General features: G+C 35.5%; 1 protein-coding gene and 1 pseudogene across 37 annotated transcripts; one reads left to right on the top strand and one right to left on the bottom strand.

Moving 5' to 3' along the window:
* The first annotated feature begins 1,484 nt into the window (after positions 1-1,484).
* LOC141691581 (uncharacterized) lies at positions 1,485-10,482 on the top strand. 37 transcript variants are annotated; one of them, XR_012562774.1, is made up of 11 exons: positions 1,485-1,652; positions 4,030-4,069; positions 4,124-4,207; positions 5,010-5,118; positions 5,196-5,375; positions 5,489-9,072; positions 9,228-9,323; positions 9,550-9,633; positions 9,764-9,943; positions 10,035-10,101; positions 10,190-10,482. XR_012562774.1 is itself a non-coding variant. In XM_074496345.1 (11 exons), exons 1-2 carry the CDS (start codon positions 1,817-1,819, stop codon positions 4,172-4,174), a joined length of 1,683 nt encoding a protein of 560 aa, XP_074352446.1. In that variant the 5' UTR covers positions 1,485-1,816; the 3' UTR covers positions 4,175-4,207; positions 5,010-5,118; positions 5,196-5,263; positions 5,344-5,375; positions 8,973-9,072; positions 9,228-9,323; positions 9,550-9,633; positions 9,764-9,943; positions 10,035-10,101; positions 10,190-10,482. The 37 variants fall into 37 exon arrangements, 33 of the variants coding, with proteins under 33 accessions (XP_074352446.1, XP_074352442.1, XP_074352431.1 ...); XM_074496345.1 differs by lacking the exon at positions 4,030-4,069 and having other exon boundaries at positions 1,485-3,473; positions 4,149-4,207; positions 5,196-5,263; positions 5,344-5,375; positions 8,973-9,072; XM_074496341.1 differs by lacking the exon at positions 4,030-4,069 and having other exon boundaries at positions 1,485-3,473; positions 4,149-4,207; positions 5,196-5,263; positions 5,344-5,375; positions 5,974-9,072.
* A 1,772-nt stretch (positions 10,483-12,254) lies between these two features.
* On the bottom strand, positions 12,255-17,738 carry LOC141691595 (glyceraldehyde-3-phosphate dehydrogenase GAPCP2, chloroplastic-like; annotated as a pseudogene).
* Positions 17,739-18,839: the final 1,101 nt, after the last annotated feature.

Genomic DNA, 18,839 nt, shown 5'->3' with positions numbered 1-18,839 from the left:
GTCTGGGGGGGAATATGGCAAGTCAAGGAACTATTGAAGGGTGGTTACAGATGGGTGGTAGGAAATGGCAGTGATATTATTGCTACTAAAGATCACTGGCTAAGAGATAAAAATAATTTTTGTGTGGAAGATTTTCATGGCTATGCTGGCAGGTCTGAATGTGTCAAGTCGTTATTCATTCCAGGAACTAAAATATGGGATGAAAGGAAAGTGAAGCAGCTGTTTATGATGGTTGATGCTAAAGCTATTCTGGCAACTAGGGTGCCACATCATGAAGTTGAGGATAGAATAGTATGGTCCAGCTCCAAGGATGGGATATATACAGTGAAAGCTGGGTACAATTTTTGGCATAATCGAAATGTTGACAGCTCTGCAATTCCTCAGTCGAATGGCTGGCACAAGGTCTGGCAATTGACTCTCCCACACAAGGTCAAAATTTTTATCTGGAGATTTTGTCGCAATAATTTGCCTGTGAGAGTGAGGCTGCAAGGTAAAGGTATCCCAGTCCCTACTAGCTGTCCCATGTGTAATGTTGATATTGAGAATTTACGCCATGTATTCTTTGAGTGCTCTTTTGCAATGAGCTGCTGGCAACATGTAAATTTGCTGTACGACACGAATGAGATGGACGAAGCTAATGTATGGCTTCTTCATAAATTGGAGACGGCATCCCAGAGTGAAATTACGCAGGTGTGCATGGTTCTATATGGAATCTGGTTCTGGAGAAATAAGCAAGTCTGGGAGGGTAAGACGGTTACAGGGAAGGTAGCTGTGGAGTGTTGTAGCAAAATGGTGCAGGACTGGAAGGAAGCCAGAGCAAAGGGAGTGACAGAGAAGAGAGTTCACCAATCTCAAACGAACTGTAATCTGAGGAAGTGGACGACCCCAGCAGCTGGGGAATATAAGGTTAATGTAGATGCTTCGTGGTTTCAGGGGGCTGAATCTTTCTCCATAGGAATGGTAATACGTAACCATCTTGGAAGTTTTGTCGAGGGCCGAACTGTAGTCCTTTCTCAAGCAGCAGACGCATTGGAAGCAGAAGTTCTAGGGATAAGAGAAGCTCTCTCGTGGGTGAAGAGTATGGATGGTAGAAAGGTGACGGTGGAGTCGGACTCACTAGTAGCAGTCAATGCAATTAATGGCCAGAACAAGTTTCTGTTAGAGGTTGGCCACATAATTGACCATTGCAGACTATTGCTCCAGTCGTTGTCAGGGGTTAGTGTCAAGTTTGTTCGAAAGCAAGCCAATGAGGTAGCTCATGGATTAGCTAAAATGCCTTGTTCGGTTAATTGCTTTATCATTTTCACGTCTCCTCCTACCCATTTGGTGGAGATTTGTACTATTGATGCTTCTTGAATGAAATATTCAGTTTTGTTTCAAAAAAAAAAAAAAAATTAATCATTTTTATATAAAAATTGACTAAATTTTTGACTAAATTTGTTATTCCCAGTAATTATTCTGAGCACGATTTTGATCAAGTGAAACAGATATCAAAACATATTTGCACAGAAATGAAGTACTCAGAACTCAGAAGGGCTGTGAGGTTCATTTAACGCACGCGCTCCCTTGCACTCGATATCTCTGTAAATCGATTAGAAGCAACAAGAAGACGAATAAGATGAGGTTTTGTTTGAGTTGCAAATCATCATCAGGTATTTATCTTACGCCCTTTCTTCATTCACATTCTCTTCACATTAACCCTAATCATCCTAAAAAACCCTATATTCCTTCTTTATCAAACCCTAATGCTCAATTAAAGAAGCAGTACTGCAAGGTACTCGGAAATTTCTGATTCCTTGGTCAGCTGAAGCATGAGATGGTAACTTATATTTTGTATTTTTACGAGAAATCGAAGGCTGGTTTCGATAAGCTCGATGATGCTCTCTTTGTGTTCGATAAAATGCTCAAAATGAAACCTCTGCTTCCTGCTTTGAATTTCAGTCAGCTCTTAGCTGGCCTTGTTCGAATGAAAGAGTACTCTGTAGGTGTCTCTATGTTTAGAGATATGTGCGTTTTATGCGTTCCCGTTAACATATTTACCTATAATACTGTAATCAACTGTTGCTGTCACCTGAATAGACTTGATTACGCCTTCTCGTTGTTGGGCGGATCCATTAAGCGTGGTTTCGTCCCAGATGTTGTGACCTACAACACTCTTATCAAGGGCCTTCTATCTCAAGACAGGCCTGTTGAGGCTGAACATTTGTTTAGGAAGCTTATTTTATTCAATGAGGTTCAACCCAATGTAGTAACCTATAGCATTATCATCGACGGTCTATGCAAAACTTCAAATACTTTAATGGCTGTCAAGTTGTTTAGAAATATGGGGAAGAAAGGTTGTATTCCCGATACAGTGACTTATTCCACCCTTATTGATGCTTTATGCAAAGACCGACATGTTGATCATGCATTGAGTCTTCTTTCTGCAATGAACCACAAAGGCATTTCACCGAATGTTGTCACCTATACTTCATTAATTCAAGGTCTCTGTAACTTTGGTCGATGGGAAGATGCAATTCAATTGCTAGGAGAGATGAATGCTAGGAATATCTCTCCAAATGTGCATACTTATAGTATATTGATAGATGCATGTTGCAAAGAAGGAAATGTCAAAGATGCGGAATCTGTGATGGAATTGATGATTCAAAGAGGCCAATATCCTGATGTAGTCGCATACAGTTCACTGATGGATGGATATTGCTTGCGTGGAGAAATTGATGAAGCCTTAGAGGTGCTCAAAACCATGAGGGGAAAGGGTATATTGCCCAATTCTTGTACCTACAATATTTTGATAAATGGTTGTTGTAAAAAGATGGAAGTGGACAGAGCAATTAGTCTCCTTAAACAAATGCCCCTTGAAGGTTTGGTACCAACAATTGAAACTTTCAGTACTATTTTGCAAGGATATTTTCAGGCAGGTAGAGTTGTTGAAGCACGAAAGTTTCTTCAGGAGAGGATGCTAAACGAAGGTTGTAAACTAGATATTGTAACATTTAGGATCATATTGCATGGTCTTTGCGAGAACCATCTTGTTGGTGAAGCACTCTCTTTCTTTCACACAATGGAATGCGCTGGTGTACATCCAGATATAGTTATTTACACTATTCTGATTGACGGATTGAGCAAAGATGGACGTCTAGAAAAGGCAAGAACCCTTTTTGAAAGCCTTCCTTCGAAAGGCTTAAGACCTGATGTCAAAGCGTATACCGTCATGATCGGAGCATTTTGTCGAGAAGGGTTTCTCGATGAGGCGAATGAACTATTTGCGAAAATGAAAGATAGTATTTGCTTGCCTAATGGTGCTACCTACAACACACTTATTCGCGGCTGTTTTTGCAACATGAAGTACAGTGAGGCAATTGCACTCATAGATGAGATGCATGCTCGCGGCTTCTCAGAAGATGCATCTACCGTGTCCATGTTACTAGTCTTACTTGAATCAAAAGATCAGGATCCTGCTCTTCTTGCTTTGCGTAAGAAGTACTTGACGTAGTTACCTTGTATAATTCCAAATCAGGCTTTGATAAGCTCGATAATCGCTTCTTTTATTTCGGCTAAAATCTGCAATTGATACCTCTGTTTCCTGATTGAGTGTTCCTGTATGAATTTTGATCAATTGCTAGCAACAACTGCTATACATATAATATTTTGTTGGATGCATATTGCAATAAAAGAGAAAACTAGACATGACTATTTATCTTCATGGAGAAATTGCAAATGTTCAGCATTTTGTTGCATGAATTGTGTCAGCCGGGTAAATAAATAAAGTACACTTCTTTTGAATAAGATGTAAGATTAAGGCAACAATACGATGACATACACTCCCTGTTAGATTGTTTTTGGAAGAAGTATCATAGTGATATGTCACTGTCTTTGTTTCTCTTGATGCATTCTAATGCTTACTCCTTTTATATTCCTTAGTTTCTAATTGCATTGCTTACAATATTGTTATATGTATATGTATTCAACATTATTCTTCTAATGAAGCTTCTGTACTGATAGACAACATTCTTGTTTGTGGCTTCTTAGGAGATCCTACATAAGGTCCATGTTATCACACCTTCGATAAGTATGCATACTATTATACTTCCTAAATTGAATACATTTACAATTGTTATTTTAGATGTTTTTAATCTCTTGCTATGCAGCACACGTCGTTGCATTCAAGAGGTAATTGCAGAGTGCAGATTCTGCTCCCCGTTTCGAGGTAACAGAATATGACAATAGCCTTCATTTGTCAAACATGAACCACTCGGTTCACTGTTTGATTCGGTTCCAGATTATTAGATCATTTCTATTTTTAATTCTAAAAAATTGTCTTCTACTATATGCCTTGTAATCCGGGAGACTGGTGTATATTATGACCTCTGCTAATGGAAACTAATGTTCCAAAGTTTTGTTATTATGGTAGTTCTCATAATCTTTATCATGACATCCTCAATATCTAATAGAAATGTTTTAAGAGAAGGGAAAAATAGGCGGACGTGGAATTCAGTTGCAGAAAAAACGCAGACATAGAATGTTATTAACATAATTGGATATATGATGTAGCTACTGATTCGGTGATTCATTTACACGATGAAAGCGTAAACATGGAATTAGAAATCTTTAGAAATGTAATTTTTTTAATTAAAAATTGTTCATGTAGTGATTCTGATGATATAAGAAATAGCCGAGGAAAAGAATGTTATTAACATAATTGAATATATGATGCTCCTTATTCTAATTTGTTGCTTAAATTAATACTTTAATACACTTAGCAGTCAAAAAAAGTTGAATTGGTTTATGACCTTTTAATGCTCGACTAGATGTAATTGGTTTTAGCAGAAATCTTTATAACTATGGCTGTACTGTATGATTTTTAAGTGTATTCGAACTTGAATGTTGTCTTGGTATTGCGGTCAAAATGTGACCTTGAGGCTCTTTTAGGTTAATTGTTACTCGTGTGTAGATCTATTATTTAACGAGTATTAGTTTATGAGTAAGCAAATTGTTACATGTTTATTCAGGTATCTTTCGTTAGCTCCGGTGCTAGTTCGTTAAAGTCTCAATCAAGCATATTTGGTGCTTCTGTTCCTGGGGATTCATTATCCTTACAGTCAAGAGGGCATAAGAATTGTAAACTACTATTCACTATTATAAGTGTCTACTGTAATATATGCTGTTTTGATTTCTATCCCCTGTAATTGTTACAGAAAATCTAGTTCTCGGAGTATCCAACCAATCCAAGTTACAGCCCCTGAACAGCCACCTACCATTCAGAGTAAGAAATGTACGTTGTTACCTAATGCATGGCAAAAAATTTGAGGATTTAGAACTTCTAAGTCTGCTCAATTTTTACAGAACTGGGAGGAAGACAAGATTCGGAATCAATAGTAAGTTAAGTTATGTATTGTGTTGTGTTTTATTTTAGTTTCTCTAATTGATTTATTTCTGATTTAACAAGGCAAATTTAAAATCCCTTGTCTGACACGACATTATTTGTCAGATCGTTTGTACGAAATGTGGACGTTTTGACCAAGTACTAACTGAAAGACCACATATGAAATGTTCATGGAATTCAAATTGAAAGATTTGAGAAATGAGAAAAAAGGAGAGGGAAAGAGGTTGCCTAATATGCAAAGTCAAATTTTACTTGTTTATTAATAAATTAGGTCATCTGCCTTACCCGTTACCAAAGATTGGGAATAGACAATAGTCGTTTTGTAATTATATATAGTTATCCTGTACCAATGTCCTTGCTAATCAAATGTTTATGTTGCTGAGATACAGACTACATCAGCATTACAACAGCAATAAAATAACACCTCTGGATATATTTGTAAATACACTAGTTAGTATTTATATGTGGTCCTGATAGGAGATTCAGTTAGTTAGTTACAACATATCATTCTCTCTTTCTTGAATTGAGAACACTGTAAATATCTTTTCAGTCATAAATGATTAGCTATGGTGTTCATACCAAATCTGCAGAATCTTATGCTTAATTACATCTGATAACATGGTATCAGAGCAGTACGTTTCAGTAATTTCATTCGTTTCTTCGTTTCCGCATCAAGTAAGATCGTTACATACTGTTCTTTGATCTGTTCTTCGTGATTCGTAATCATATCTTCGTAATTGATGTTATGATTTGTTTACATTCTATACAATAGCAGTAATCAGATTGTTAATCATAACGAGTTATGTAATCATTGAAGATTCGTAGCATAATCTGTATAAAATCTGTACGGAATTGCAGATTCATAGCAAAATTCGATCTCAAATTTCGCAATTCGATCTAAAATTTCTCCGAAACATTGTTATCTCTCCAGTCTCATTTCTGAATTTCATTTCTTGATCTAAACTTTACTCTAAATCAGCAATTGTTCTCATTACTTTTTCACAAACCTTGTTAATGGCGACTCAAGTCGAAAATCAGATAGAGTTAACACAAGATCCATCTAGTGTGTATTTCTTGCATCCTTCGGATAATACTGGTATGAAACTGGTTACTACACCTTTTAATGGAACTTCTTATGGAAATTGGAAGCGTTCTATGGTTATTGGATTAACAGCGAAAAATAAGATGTGTTTTGTTGATGGAACTCTTGCTAAGCCTGCAATTACTGATACTAGCTACAAGTTCTGGTCTCGCTGTAATAGCATGATCACAGGTTGGATTATTACAGCTTTGGATCCTCAGATTGCAGCAAGTATATTGTATGTTGATACTGCGAGAGCTATTTGGCTTGATCTTGAAGAACGTTTTGGTCAAGTATCATCAGCACAATTATATGCTTTAGAGCAGGAAGTCTTTCAGATTTCACAGGATACGTTTTCCATTTCTGAATATTATACTCAGTTAAAGAGGATTTGGGATGAGATTGATAATCTCAAACCATTACCTAAATGTGAATGTGCTCATTGCAATTGTAACATGACTCAGAAGGTTCTTAAATTGCAGCAGGATCAGAGGCTAATGATTTTTCTCATGAAAATGTCTAATGAATTTGCAAATGTGAGATCACATATTCTGATGATGGAAACACTTCCTACTCTACCACAGGTTTACAGAATGTTGATTTAGGAACAGAGGCATAAGGAGATTTCTAAACTGTCAGTTCAGGAGCCTGTGGCATTTGCTAGTCAGAACAATTTTAGGCAGTTCCCCAATTCTGGTTATCAAGGTTCTCAGAAATTTAACAGAGTCTATTCTGCTGGAAAATTTACCCCTGGAACTGGTTCACCAAGTTTCCAGCAGAGAAAGAACAACTACTTTTGTGACCATTGCAAAATTCCAGGCCATAGCAAAGAAAGGTGCTTCAAATTGAATGGTTATCCACCTGGTTTTAAACCTAATCAGCAGAGGAAATTTGCAGGTTGTGCCACAGTTGATGCAACTGATGAAATTCAGTCTGTCAAGGATTCTTCTGATAGTGGAATTGGATCACAGTCTTCTTCAAATAATATCTCTGTGGAGCAGTACAATCAGTTGATACAGCTTTTGTCTCAAAATAATATTTCTGAACATGACAACAACTCTTACTCTGGTAATATTTCTGAACATGACAACAACTCTTACTCTGGAAATGCACTTTTGGCAGGTACTTCTCTTTGTTTATTATCCTCAACTCATACCAATAGTTGGATAATTGACAGCGGTGCGTCTGATCATATCTGTTCTTCTATGAATCTCTTTCACACTGTCAAACAAATTGATGAGAATAGTTTTATCACTATCCCTGATGGCACTAAGATACAAGTCACTCATGTGGGCAACATAAAACTTAATAATCTCATAGAACTTACAGATGTTCTATATGCTCCTTCTTTCAAATTCAACTTAATTTTTGTGTCTAAGCTTGTTCGGAATACTACTTACATCATTTCGTTCACTTCTGATTCTTGTATGCTTCAGGAGCATTCAATGAGTCAACCCAAACTTCTTGGTAAATTCTTCCATGGACTATACTTTGTTGATGAGGGCTTTTTTTCTCATGCTGCTGATCATTCTCTCATCACAGCTAATAAAGCTTTGCCATACATTAGTCATACTTCTGTAGTTAATATTGCTGTTACTTCTAAACTAGATGAAGCCAAGTTGCTTCATCTTAGACTTGGCCATATGCCTTATTCGAAAATCAGTACAATTGTAAAACATTTTGATACAAGTGTTTTGTCTGATTGCATTTGTGCAATTTGTCCTTCTGCAAGACAACATCGTTTGTCTTTTACTGCAAGTGAAATAAAAACAACAAAAATTTTTGAACTTCTTCACGTTGACGTTTGGGGCCCTTATCATACTGTCACTCACAATGGTTGTAGATATTTTCTAACAATCGTTGATGATTATAGCCGTGCCACTTGGGTACATCTTATGAAATCCAAACTTGATTCTGTCTCCATTTTAGATATCTTTCTTAAGCATGTTTTTACTCAGTTCAATACACGTGTTAAGATCATTCGAACAGATAATGCGTTAGAGCTTTGTCAAGGCAGAATTTTAGAGATTTATCAGTCTTATGGCATACTACATTAAACAAGTTGTCCTGACACACCCCAACAGAATGGGGTGGTCGAACGAAAACATAAGCATTTAATGGAAACAGCTCGTGCACTTTTCTTTCAGTCTAATTTGCCATCGCGATATTGGGGAGATTGTGTGCAATGTGCTGCATTTTTTATCAACAGAATGCCTGTACGGAAATTAAATAATGTTACTCCTTATGAACTCCTGTTTGATAGTGCACCAGATTATTCTCTTTTGCGATGTTTTGGGTGTCTTTGTTTCGTTTCTACTTCTAAACAATCTCGAACCAAGCTAGAACCTCGGGCTCACCCTTGTGTTTTCCTTGGCTATCCAGCTGCAACAAAAGGATACAAAGTGTTAGATTTGGTCACTAATAGGATTCTTTATGCTTAATTACATCTGATAACATATGTATATTAATCTTTTAGTAAAAAACTTTTGCACTACTGGACTTCACCAGGAACCCTGCAGAGATACCATGTGGTGAATATGGGGCAGACTTTGTTTTTGAATCTTATGGGGTTTTCACAACAGTTGACAAGGCTTCAGAACACAAAAAGGTGGGTGCAATCTCTCTTGTTCTATAGCTATCTCTCTCACGCACACAAATGTCTCTCTCATCTCTCTCAAACTTTCTCTAGCACTTCAATTTGAGTATTTAATACGTTAATCTGCAGTGTGGTTTGAAGAAAGTTGTAATTTTTTTCTCCCTCAGCTGATGCTCCTATGTTTGTTGTGGGTGTTAGAGAAAACATACAAAGTGAACATGGATATCATATGCACTACCAGTTGCCTTGCTCCTCTTGCCAAGGTTGGTTTGTACTTTGTATAAATGCTACTGTATCTTGTACTGTTAGCCTGTGAACAAACTGTAAGTAACATGACTTTAATTGCTCAGTCACACAACCAAGTGATCTTCTTCGGAAGTATGACAGGGAAAAAAGACTAATATATAATAGTTGACATGAACAAATTCATATCATGGTTATGGCAACTGTGGACTCAGTAAATGTTTGATTACAAAACAATTTGTGCAGGTGGTTCACGAAGAGTTTGGCATTCTGGCGAGGTTGATGAATAATTGACTACTGTGCAAGTGATTTTGTTGGTGGCAACTCAAGGTCCCTCCCTCCCTCACCCAAATCACATTTAATAAAAAGGGTGAAATAAGCTATACTTCATGGCCACTGGCCAGTTTGGTCTTTTTGTACCATTGTTTTCCCTTGGTAACTCTAAAGATTTTACATGCAGTGGTGTTGTTGTATCATATCATGCAAGAGTTCAGGGGATCAGTCATTTGTATCTATCTGTGTTCCTAGAATATCCTTCCATTTGAAGCAGATGAAAAATGGGTTCTGTTTGGAATTTTGTGAATAAAAGCTCTCTACACTGATATGTAGATGTAGGTCTGTTTACAAACGTAGACAATTGGTCAGTCTTTACTCTTTGGTAGTTTCTGGTAAATTAGGATTGGCATAGTTGCTAGAGTAATTCTTTTACAATATGTTTTATTATCTCGCAGGTCAAGTAAATTTGACGCTCAAGATGGGATGGGGTTGAGTGGGTCCTTTATAAAAGCTTGTATCGTGGTACGACAATGAGTGTGGCTTCAGGTACAGTTTTACTTTCAAATTGAAGCGAGTGCTTGTAACAATACCCAGCTAATCTTTCTTTCAGCAATGGAGTGTTGGACCTGATCGAACGTGGCATTGGTAGCAGCCGGGAAGCAGCCGGTGCTTCAATTTTTGCTCTATCATAACTACTAACTAGTTTGTCTAACATAGAAATCAAAAATACAGTGGTCATTTTTTGCTGTTGAGTTGACCTTTGTTATCCTTTATAAGATCTGACCCAAGAGGTAACTTTTAGTTGAACTGTATCAGTATCAATGTTATATTAATGGTATGATTGTGTTAACTGTAGCCTTCAGATGTTTTTCATAATAATAACCATGTTGGAATATTTGCATGGTCCAATCAGTTTATTTTTTTTGGGTTTATTGTCATTCATGATTGTACTAATTCTATACTCCCTGTTCATTTCTATACACTTTCCTTTTTGGATGTCCCATTCAATTCTATACGTTTCAAAACTTACCAAAAATAGTAAAAGTTTTATAATATAAAAATTTACACTCATTAACATCCACTATTTTTTTCCACTACACTAACTTTATACGTTAAATATTAATTTATCCTATCACTTTACCCATTTTTCTTACCTTTTCTTACAACATACCACTTTTTCTTAACCTTCGTGTCCAAAAACTTTTTTAACCTCCGTGCCAAAACGAAACGTATACTTCTTAACGGGATGGAGGGAGTAGTAATTAAATGTTTCCAACAGTGCGCTCTAATTTAACGGATCATTTAGACTTGTCAATTGTCATCTATGCCTTCCAAATGTTTTAGTATGGAGGGGCAGGTTGGTGACTGGCACAGGTGTAGTAAATTATGTAGAAACAGTAAAAGAGAACTTGTGTTGAAATGGTAGTTGTAATTAGAGCCTGCCAAACGGGCGGTTTGGCTCGACACGAGCGTAGTTCGGCTCGCCTAATATTCGCATTACTCGTCTCGTCACGGTCCGATTCGTTATTCGGCACTATTCGGATATGCACACGAGCTCTGTATTTTGAGAAACCGGAACCGGCCCGTAACCACTCGCCAGAGCTGTAGACGAATAAACAACAGAAAAAATGAATAAAAAACGAATTAACCAGCCCGTTATTCGCGAGGCCCGCCAGCTCGCGGTTATTCGCGAGTCATCTATTGACTTGTCCTCTTTGTGAACCAGAATATTAGCAATAGTTAGCTTCTGACTTTCTGACTTTGTGAATTAAGAATTCAAAACTTCATTACTTTATATCACACTATTTGCTTCTAACTAAAAATCAATCAGATAATGAATTTGTTATAGTTTATATTTTATTTAAATTATAAATACGGTTTGTTCCGTTTTGTTAGAGAAGAGTTCTATATAATTAATTTTAACATTTTTTTAATTAATAAAATTTATAGAGGTACCGTCCTCTTTTTCCTTATTTTAATACATATTATATTTTAATACATATTAGTTTTCCAAAATCGAAAAAATATTTTAACAGAAAAAATTAAGATCAGAAAAAAAAGAAAAGTAAAAACAAAACATACATTATATACAATTTGCGTACATGTGTATAAAAAAGGAAAAAAATAAAAAAAACAAAGTAATAAATATAAGGAGAAAAACGTGTAAACAATAAACAAGTAAAACAAGTAGTGTGATTTATGAACTATGTGAAGTGCAAGTGCTAAACAACATGATGGAACCGATTTATTCGTTAGTTATTCGCCTAACCGCCTAAACCGTGTAACTCGGATAAACCGCGTGCCGTTCACGGTTGATTGCTTTTCAGGACCGGCTCGGCACGGCCCGGACCGTAAATTTATACGGGCTGTTCACGAATTCTATTCAACATTAACCGGCCTGTTAATTATTCGGCCCGACACGCACGGCCCGCTCGTGTGGCCAGCTCTAGCTGTAATGCACGTACGTATCAACATTTCACTTAATAAGCGATGAATAAGCTCAATTCACCCTGCTTGTCACCAAGAAAGGGCCGGTGCAGTGGTTACGCTCTTATATTCTCTTGCAGGAGGTTATGAGTTTAACTCCCGGTGTAATTAATTAGCAAAAGAAAAAAAAAGTTAACCCTGCTTTTAAACACCATAAATTGACCTAAAGCGTTTTCACAATCATGCCATCAAGAAAACAATGATAACTAGTTCAACGGAAAGTTGTTGGACAAATTGTATCAAGCTCCAGCCTTTTGTTAATAATCTTACAAAGGATAACAACAAAGTTCAACTCCACAGCAAAAATGACCTATATTTCTGATTTCTATGTTTGACAAACTAGTTATTAATTGAGCGAAAATTGTAGCATCGGCTGCTTCCCATCAAATTTAGTACGTAGCTGCTACTAATGCCATGTGTTCGATCAGGTCCAGCACTCGGTTGCTGAAAGAAAGATTCGCAAGATATTGGCACAGGCACTCACATCGAAGAGAGATAACAGAGTAAACGGATTTGAAAGTTAGATGTAGGATATTAACTGTACCTGTAGCCCCACTCATTGTCGTACCACGATACAAGCTTCATGAACGATGCACTCAACCCCATTCCAGCTTGTGCATCAAATATACTTGACCTGGGAGATGGCAAAGATAACATATATTGAAGGAATTACCCTAGCAGATATGACTAGTTGTCCAAATTTATTAGAAGATTGACCAACTGTCTAGGTTCAAGACCAAAGCTACATTTCAAAATATAGAGCTTTTAAATTGCATAAATCCGACCAGAACCCATCTCTAGTTTTTAAATTGCTTCATAAGCTTCAATTTTAGGACTATAGATATACACAAATGACCGAACCCCTGAACTCTTGCATGACTTGGTACAACATTATTGCATGCAACATCTTTAAAATTACCAAGGGAAAAACAATGGTAAGGAAGACCATGCTGGCCATTAAGTATAGCCTATTTTTGCCCATTCACATAATCTCATAACAGAATATCGGGTAATAATTTAGTCGGCGCCTCCATTTCCACGATAATTTTTAAATCATTATGTAAATGTGTGTGTGTGTGTGTGTGAGTGAGAGAGAGAGAGAGAGAGAGAGACCTTGAGTCGCCAACAAAATCACTTGAGACAACATCGTCATCAGTGTACCCAAGAATCCCATGAAGTGGTCCCTCAGATGCGTACCTTCAAGCCAAATTACAATTGTAAATATAAAAAAGAGTGCCACAAATACAATGAGCATACATGAAGGATGTAACAGGAAAAGCAGAAAAAAGAAGACAGTACTTTATGGCAGCTTTTACATCTTCGTATGAAGCACTCTTCTCAAGTCAACAAGTCAAATCAACAACAGAAACATTGGGTGTTGGAACGCGGAAAGCCATTCCAGTGAGTTTGCCATTGAGTTCTGGCAGCACTTTTCCAACAGCCTACAAATCCGATATTAAGCAGAATCATGCACAAGGTCTTGACAGTATCAATATGAATATAACTCCAGCTCATACCTTTGCAGCACCAGTAGAACTAGGGATAATATTTTGCCCAGCACCACGTCCCCCGCGCCAATCTTTCATGGAAGGGCCATCAACTGTCTTTTGCGTAGCTGAAAATTCAATATGAAAAATTAAAATTACGAAAATGCAAACAGAAGTGCAAAATGCATTTTTTTTTGTGTGAGAAATACCTGTTGTTGCATGGACAGTAGTCATCAACCCCTCCAGAATGCCAAACTCCTCGTGAACCACCTGCACAAATTTTTTTGTTATAAACATATAAAAACTCCGTTCATTGTCAATTATTTTATTCTAGTTTTTTTCTCTATTATATTTTCGAAGAAGATCACTTGGTATTGAGGCTGTGAGCAATTAAAGTCATGTTATAGTTTGGATAAGCACATTTCACAACCTAATAGTACAAGAAACAAGTAGTGTTTATACGAACCAACCTTGGCAAGAGGAGCAAGACAATTGGTAGTGCAGCTCGCGTTAGATACGATATCCATGTTTGGATTGTATGTTTTCTCATTAACACCGACAACAAACATAGGAGCATCAGCTGAGGGAGCAGAAATTACAACTTTCTTCGCACCACCCTGCAGATAAATGTTGCAAATACGCACATTAAAGTTCTAAACACAGTTCAAAAGAGAGGGAAAGAGATGAAAGAAAGACATTAAGAGCGATAGATAGAGAGAAATGGTACCCACCTTTTTGTGTTCTGAAGCCTTTTCAATCGTTGTGAAAACCCCAGAAGATTCAACAACAAAGTCTGCCCCATATTCACCCCACGGGATCTCTGCAGGGTTCCTGGTAAAGTTCAGTAGCACATTTCAGTTTTATAATAAAATAAATTAAATACATAAACTTTTGACAAGCAGGAACATTGGTACAGGACAACTATTTATAATTGCGAAATGAAAAGCTGTACTACCTGTTGCTAGTAACTTTAATCTTCTTTCCATTTATTTCTAAAGTGGTTGCATCCAATACTTTAATGGATCCAGTGTATACACCATGAGTAGAATCATATTTAAACATGTATGCCTGTATTGTGAATAATAAAATCCATATGAGCTCTTTAGAATAAGCTAATTGCAATCATCTTCATAAGTTTGACAATAACAGAAAAGTTAGCATTTAAAATTTAGGGGTCGTTTGGTTCGCTAGGTGGTATCGGGTTGAAATCAGGAATCGGGTTAAGATGATATGAGTTTGGAACTTGATACATAAACTTTTGATAAAATAAATCAAGAATCAAAAGACACTTTATTATTTTTTGTTAATTTTATTTTAATATTAAAAACCAAAATTAAACAGGGATCACTTAATTTAATCATAATTATTAATAGAGTTTTTTTGAAAAATAGCTTAGGCTAAAAACATTTTTACAAAAATACTATAATTTTTTTAAAAATTTGCAAAAATACTATTTTTTTGCAAAAATACTATTTTCCAATATTTTTTTGTGAAAATGCGATTTTATGCACCTCCATTTAACCTCATCTAACCTCAAATGCAACAAAAAAACTCGATTCAACTAGTTACATGTGTGCCTGATTTTCGTTGATTCCATATTTTTGCAAAAAAAAATCAGAAGATGATAAAATCGCAAAAAAACAAGGAAAAAATAATATTTTTGGTAATTTCTCTTATTAAAATATGAGATTATATATTTTACCTAATATCTAAGAAAATAAAATATACATTCACAATTTTTATTCATCAATATTGAAATTTGAGCTAAAAAAAGTATTACACTTTAGTTCATACCCACCTCTTAGCATGGGTTTCTAAACCCTATACCTCATGGGTTTGAGGAATGAGTTTTAAAATAAATAAATTCCAACCAAACACGTATGAGTTTTATCCATTCCAACCTCATACCTCATACCCAATATTGTTGAACCAAATAACCCCTTAATTGGTCTATATTTATATTCAGAATGATAAGAGCTAGATTACTGAGTACTGACCAATGCCATAATTGCCATTGTGGGTGAAAGTATAGGAAAACCTCATAACAAAAAAAAGGAAAAAGAAAAATAAAAAATAAAAAACAAAATATATGAATATGTCCAAAAAACCTTTCCAGCGTTATCGTGCAGAAAAAATAACATTAATAATTCATAACAGCTACAGGTCATTACCATGTACTTGGCGTCCACAAATGGATCATTAACAGCTACAACATCAATATCATCTCTAAAAGTCGCTACTCTTAACACCAGCCTCCCAATTCTTCCAAAACCTGCAACATGACCATGTTATTACTTGAAATATAGTTGTATACTGTGATATCTTTTCAAAGTGTAACATGTGTTACTTTGGACTTGGGTACAGAGTTTAAAATGAAGGACACGACCGTTTGGTGTTTCCTTATAAAAATCGGTAACAAGGACTCGGGCCTATCTCTAAAAAACGGGCAAGGGAGATGACGTGATTTATTAATAAACATTTTGTATATTAATCAGCTGAAATTAAACAGAATTTATCAATAAAACTTTGTATATTAATCTCATTTCTTCTCTCAATTTTTTTACTTTGCTTCCTATATCCATCTCAGATGTGGTCTTTCAGTTGGTCCATGGTCAAAGTGTCTGCATTTTAGTCAAATGATCCAACACGGAAGGTAGTGTCTGACAAGAGATCCAAAAAGATTCTTGTTAAATCAGAAATAACAAATTGAAGAAACTAACATAAAACACAACACACCAAACAACTTTACATACCATTGATTCTGATTCTTGTCTTCCCGCCAGTTTTCGACCCTAAGAAAGAAAACAAAGTAATATTAGAATTTTAAATCCTCAATTTTCCAGCCATGCTTAGGTTTCAAACTATCTATCTTACTCTGAATGGTAGGTGGCAGTTCAGTAGCCGTAGCTTGAATTGGCTGGACACTCCGAGAACTAGATTTTCTGTAACAATTACAGGGTATAGAATAAACAGCATCAATTACAGTAAATGATCTTATAGCTATCACAGTAAATAGCAGTTTAGGATTGTTACAAATCTCTTAACTGTAAGATCAATGAATCCCCGGGAACAGAAGCACCAAATAGGCTTGACCGAGACTTTGACGAATCATGACAGAAGCTAACCGAAGACACCTGAACAAATTAATAACAACCTGCTTACTCATATATCGAACATTTCATTTAATATATCTACTGAAAGGTAACAATTAACCAAACAAACCTAAATTCCAAATTCTGACAACACAACATTCAAGTTCAAATCCGTTAAATCCTCATAAAAAGTACACTCGTTACAAGATTTGAACTTAAATCAGTCAATCCTCAGCATTACAAGATTCTTAAATCAGTCAATCCTCAGCATTACAAGGTCTTAAACCACTTCAATATTTTCGACTGCTAAAACTATTTAAAAATTGTTTAAACATCAAATTAGAACTATTCACAGCATCTATAAAATTATGTTGATAACAACTATTTCTTAGATATTTCTCGGGTTAGGTATCAATTTATAACTAGCAAAATATCAAATTTACCACCGATTAATTCGGAGTCTCAAATTGGCCACTTGAAATTGTCGTGGTAAATTTGAAATTTTGCTAATTATACAGTTGTCAACCCAATATTTCTTTTATTATCAAAATCACTGCAGCAAAAATGAAAATAAAATTTTAATTTATTTACATTTCATTTCGTAACATAACATAACAAATGCAACTGTACAAAATTTACAAAAAATAATATTGAATAAATAAAATCGAATTTTAAAAAACTGCAAAAAATAATGAAATAAAAAAAAGGATAAAATGAGGGTAGGTGGGAGAGTGAATGGACCTTGGAGGGGTAGAGATTAGCCCTGGTGGCGCCGGGGAGGATGGCCGTGGATCGGAGAATTGAATTGGTGGCCATTGTTAGAGAGAGAGATAGAAGAGAGAGAGGGAGAGAGATATAGAGAGAGAGAGAGGAGGGAGAGAGAGAGAGAATGAGAGAGGGAGAGAGGAGAGGGAGAGAGAGAGAGACTAAATGAGGATTCAGGAGAGAGAGATGAGAGAGAGAGAGGGTTTTAAAAAGGGGAGAAGAGTGGCTTTTGAGGGTTTATATAAGGGCGCGGCTACGGCTGCGGAGGATTTTAAGAGCCAGCTAACTCTTGCCTCTTTCGTAAACTACAGTTTTATAGAAGCGCTACACTTGCACGTGAAACATTGACCAAAACTATATTAATTTTTGAGTGGGTGGAAAATCAAAATTGGGTTTATATGTTTTTCTACTTCAATCGTTGGTGCATGTCACAGCGGCACGGGCATGCCATGACGTCATTTAGCTAGACATGCCTTTTCATGATTCGGCATGCTTTTTTACTAATTTTTTTTATTTTTTAATAATTATTTTAATATTAGAAATATCCATAAATAACAAATATAATTTTAAAATATTTACATCTATACTATACTATAATAACCGGAATGAAGTATAATTTGGTATGCCTTTTTTTGGTTGGTTTGGTTATCCCCATTTATGACCGTCAGATCTTTTTTATTAAGTGATAAGAATCGTTCGATTCAATACTAAAAGAATATACACAACTCAAACTCCCATGTTCGAACCCCGCCAACGACAAATATTTATATTATTATTTATACAATACTAAAACTCCCAAGTTCGAACCCAACGAACAACAAACATTTATATTATTATTTATACACTACCCAAGATTCAGGTTCGAATCCTGCCAACAACAAATATTTATATTATTATTTATAAATATACTAATAAGGTAATGATCCATTTTTTTTATTATAATTTTAAATAATATAAAAATATTAATGAAGACCCGTGCATCGCACGGGTTGTAAAGTTAGTATATTTTAATATTTAAAAAGTTACTAATTTAAATGAGTATTATGATGGTATTTGGTTGTTACTGTCAACTAACTTTAATTTTATATTCAAATTCACTGTATATTTGTATAATAATTATTTATTAAATTTTATTATATTTAATTGATAAATGACATGCCATTTGGGCATGTCTTTTTGCAAAAAGAGTCTTGTGACAAGTACCCTATTCTACTTACATAATTGGAAATTCAAAAAATATTTTTTTATTTCATAATTTATAATAAAAAGTATGGATAAATAAAATTTAAAAATTAACAATTTGACCAAGTAATTTTGTATTTTCCCGAGAAAAAGAAAGAAGTTAACTAGAATTTCAATAAGATGTCAATTACGGAATCTCACTATTATTTTTTTTTGGCGTAAAAATAGAAATTTCACTAAATTTTTA

This window comes from Apium graveolens, chromosome 10 (genome assembly GCF_009905375.1).
Source record: "Apium graveolens cultivar Ventura chromosome 10, ASM990537v1, whole genome shotgun sequence".
NCBI lineage: Eukaryota > Viridiplantae > Streptophyta > Magnoliopsida > Apiales > Apiaceae > Apium > Apium graveolens.
Note: the sequence above shows the minus strand (reverse complement) of the source record. Positions and strands in the feature narration are given on the sequence as shown.

Bases quoted from the DNA above. Each gene is read 5' to 3' on its own strand.
- LOC141691581 (XM_074496349.1), top strand. From the start codon at position 1,817: ATGGTAACTTATATTTTGTATTTTTACGAGAAATCGAAGGCTGGTTTC. The intron at 3,474-4,148 runs GTAAGAAGTACT...CTTGCTATGCAG, and splicing joins TCCTGCTCTTCTTGCTTTGC to CACACGTCGTTGCATTCAAG.